This window comes from Clytia hemisphaerica, unplaced genomic scaffold, assembly GCF_902728285.1.
Source record: "Clytia hemisphaerica strain Z4C2 unplaced genomic scaffold, Clytia hemisphaerica genome assembly, whole genome shotgun sequence".
NCBI lineage: Eukaryota > Metazoa > Cnidaria > Hydrozoa > Leptothecata > Clytiidae > Clytia > Clytia hemisphaerica.
Window position 1 is genome coordinate 492,235 of NW_027104448.1, and position 4,118 is coordinate 496,352.

At 36.2% G+C, this 4,118-nt stretch overlaps 1 protein-coding gene across 1 annotated transcript; it reads left to right on the forward strand.

Annotated features, from left to right (window-relative positions):
* Nucleotides 1–216: 216 nt before the first annotated feature.
* LOC136821062 (uncharacterized) lies at nucleotides 217–2,347 on the forward strand. The gene is made up of 2 exons (XM_067077295.1): nucleotides 217–284; nucleotides 550–2,347. Exons 1-2 carry the CDS (start codon nucleotides 217–219, stop codon nucleotides 2,345–2,347), a joined length of 1,866 nt encoding a protein of 621 aa, XP_066933396.1.
* Nucleotides 2,348–4,118: the final 1,771 nt, after the last annotated feature.

Here is a 4,118-nt window from a genome sequence, read left to right on the forward strand (position 1 = left end):
ATGGTGTATCTTTTACCGAACAATAAAGATTTTTGCGGAAAATTTTTGCTTCTTTGTCTCGAAATCTTTTCATCTGGATTTTGCTTAAAAAAACAGTCATAACTTTTGACACATCGTTTGAGAAAAATTTTCCGTAAAATTTAAAATAGTTCAATTCTTTGCAGACAGTGTAAAGAAATTTTGAAACAAAAAAGTTAAAACTGGAATTGAAAGGGAATGATTGGTGGAAATGCTTTCTTGACTACAGAAAATGGTTACGAAAGAAATCAAGTCACTGTCTGCGTGTAAAATTCCTTGAGAATTGTTTAAAATCGAATATTATCCCAAAGTTCCTGAAGTTTCGTATCCCTGAGAATGGTTGTTTTGATGATCAAACTGTGATTAATTTCCAACTACGCCTACTGAGAAAGGAGTTGTACAAAGCACGAGGTGAACACCGAGATGGAGAGGAACGACTACAGGCAATTCGGGGTGAGTTGAAACAGAAGTTAAATGTCAAATTATTGCCGTCGTTATCCTATAAACACGTATTGACATTCACAAATACAGAAGAGAACAGGAAGACAGTTTAAACGATAAGCTTGGGAGATTGTCTAACGAACAAGACAAACCATTATTTAATGTTGACAATACAGTTATTTGCTATCAACTGGACAGCAGCCCACCAAAGTACGTAATTGACACGTTAGCATTGGGACCAAGGAATGCTACGTTGGGGAAATTTAAGAAGAATGATGTACTTGCCGAACTTGACGATTTGATACGATTTTGCAGGAACAAGAATGTCGATGAAGAAGTGATAACTGATCTGAACGTCAAAACACTTGCTTATGTTAAGAAATGCAATAAACAAAAAACGCCGAGGAACGTCCAAATGACCAAGAAGTACCTGACAGAGAAAAATCTGATTGCCTTACCGTTCGATAAAGGAATTGGCATATGCATTATGAAAGTCAGCACTTACAACAACAAAGTCAGTGAAATTACCAATTTACCTCAGTTCGAGAAAGTGACCCAGACGAGACGAAATGGTAAGCATCCTATTCTTAAAGAAGAAGAAAGAATTACTTCTGTACTGAAAGATCTGAAAGATAACAATAAGATAACTGAAGCGTTATATGATAAGCTAAAGCCAGTGGGTAGCCAACCTCCACCCTTATATGGTCTTGCCAAAATACATAAGGAAAATGTACCAATTCGTCCTGTGCTTTCGATGCCTGGTTCATCCTACTATAAAATTGCCAGCCAAGTTTCGAAATGGTTATCAGTTGTCAAAGAGTGTAATATAAATTCCTCTACTAAGGATATTTCAGACTCTCTTTCGGAAATTGAGCTTCAGCCAAACGACGAACTGATCAGCTTTGACATCAAATCTCTATATACAAACGTTCCTTTAGATGAAGCTATACATGACTGTACTGAATTGTTGTTTTCTGGAGAAAACCCTAAACCTCCAGTCGATAAAGAAGCCTTTAGAACGCTTGTTTCCTTGTGTAGTCGTGACGTGGTTCTCTTATCACACGATGGTTATTACAAACAAATAGATGGGTTAGCAATGGGGAGCCCTCCAGCTCCGCTGTTGGAAAACGGTTGGCTTAGCAAATTCGATCAAACTATCAAGGGTGACGCCAAGTTATTTACGAGATACATGGATGATATTTTGAGAGAAATCGACCATCGCAGTACAAATGATAAGTTAAACGAGATTAACAACATCCATCCTTCACTTCAATTTACGATTGAAAGAGAGAATGATATGTCTTTACCATTTCTTGACATGTTAATCAAACGTAATGGAACAAAACTTTCGTCAGAATGGTATACGAAACCGACAGATACAGGGCTTACCATGAATTATAACGCACTGGCCCCGACCAAGTACAAAAGGTCAGTCGTGTCATGCTTAGTTCATAGAATACATCGATCGTGCAGTTCATGGAAAAGTTTCCACGACAGTCTGGAAAAGGCCAAGACCATGCTTCGAAACAATCAATATCCAACGCCGTTATTCGAACCAATAATATCTAGAACTTTGTCTAACATAATTCGAAACGGTAAAAACGAGGACGATGACAAGAATGACGAAGAAGACACAGTGGATGAGAAAATGGTTTTTATCGAATATCGCGGTAAAGTGTCGGATAGCTTTGAAAGTTCGCTAAAGAAATTGAAAGTTCCGTGTAAAATCATTTTCATCTCGAAAAAACTTAAAATGGATTTACCAAGTCTGAAACCTCCAGTTGAAAAGTGTTTCAAAAGTCGCGTGGTTTATAAAATTTGTTGTTCACGATGCCAATCGTGCTATGTCGGTCAAACGATCCGTCATTTAATCACACGACTTAAATAACACAAAAGATCTGGCCCCGTGGGGAATCATTTTAAGGATTGTGGTATCGAGCTATCAATTGAGAACGTATCAATTCTTTGTACTAAGTCACGTTCAACATTTTATTTGATGGCCCTTGAGGCATTAATGATTAATGAACATAAGCCATCTCTTATTCCAAAAGACGAGTATAGAAGTAGGGCTTTGGTAATTAAAATTTAATTCCCAAAACGCTACGTCTATACTCCCTGAGCGATTTATATACTTGTATGTATTTTTTCTAATTTTATTTTCTGTATCAATTCAATTTTGCTTATTCATTTATAGAGTCTTATGTGTATGTAGTGAAGGGATGCGTTGCATTATTTTAAAATTTACCTTATATAATTTTAAATATATATAACTGTTTTTAACTGTTTTTATTCTTTTAGACCTGATGATGGATAAATATATCCGAAATATATCGTAAAAATAAATATTGATTGTTGTTGGTACCAGTTTATCACAAAAAGTTAAAAAGTTATCTTTTTTAAGTTCATAACGTCATTTTTACAATTAAATTCTTAATTACTCTTAAGGGATTCGATTAAAAAGCAATTTTATAAAAGCAATTCTTTGTTAAAAGTGTTAAGGAACCTGAAATATAACTTTTATGTTCAAATACCAAAATCAATTTTTGGACTATGGTCAGAGCCCTTAAGACTACCTTCAACATATTGTCAAGTATCTCGCAACCATAAAAGATACTTATAAAAACATAGTAGAGAAGTACACTAAATCTGGAGCTCTACAATTTGAAAGTACATTTAATAATAATAATAATAACAATAATGTATACAAGTTCAAGGCACACGAGGGCCTCTGAGAACCGGATCTTGATTACAATTGTCTTGTCTCGAATCTTTTCGGATGTTTTTTCCAAGCTTCGTTTAGTCTTTCTTTAAAGATTTTGACAGTCTTTGCCTCTATAACGTATCTTGGTAATCTATTCCAGTTTGGTATACTCCTGTAAAAGAACGAGTTGGTTTGTGCGCCTCGGAATTCAAGTTCATGACCAAAATTTGGTATCAGCTCATCATTGTGTCTCCTGTTCGGACGTGTTCGAGTCGATAATTTACTTGGAAGAGTATTTTTATCGTAGTAGTGGAGATGTTTGTATACTTGGACCATATCACAAAAGAGTCTCCTGAATTCAAGCGTGGGGAGGTCAAGTATGCGCAAGCGTTCTTCATAGGACATATCTTTGCAGATAGGCACGAGTCTTGTGGCGCGTCTTTGTACACCCTCGATCAAATTAACATATTTTCGAAGTTTAGGTGACCATACCGACTGAGCATACTCCAAGTGCGGACGGACAAACGAAGTATATAGTACTAGGAAGATGGATGGATTCAGATGTTCAAAGCTCCTGTTAATCACTCCTAGTATTGAATTTGCCTTCTTTACCTGCTTTGCAATATGCTCCTCGAATGTAAGTTCTGAGTCGATCACAATCCCAAGATCTTTCTCTTCAAAAACATGTTCAAGCTGATTTCCATTCAAACAATATGGATAGGCATGCTTGATGTCAGAGAATTTGCCAATAGTTAGTACGTGACATTTGTCGGGATGGAAATTTAATAACCATTCTTTCGACCACTTGACTAGCGCGTCTATATCCTGTTGGATGGAAATAGAGTCTTCGATAGTGTTGACCTCTTGGAAGATTTTGGTGTCATCAGCAAAAAGGAGTATAAATGATGATATCACTCTTTCAGGAAGATCGTTGATGTAAAGAACGAACAATAACGGT

What these genes read in the sequence shown, in the direction of transcription:
- LOC136821062 (XM_067077295.1), top strand. Translation starts at nt 217, where the DNA reads ATGATTGGTGGAAATGCTTTCTTGACTACAGAAAATGGTTACGAAAGA. An exon ending in AATCAAGTCACTGTCTGCGT is followed by an intron (nt 285 to 549) that starts GTAAAATTCCTT and finishes TCACAAATACAG; the next exon opens with AAGAGAACAGGAAGACAGTT.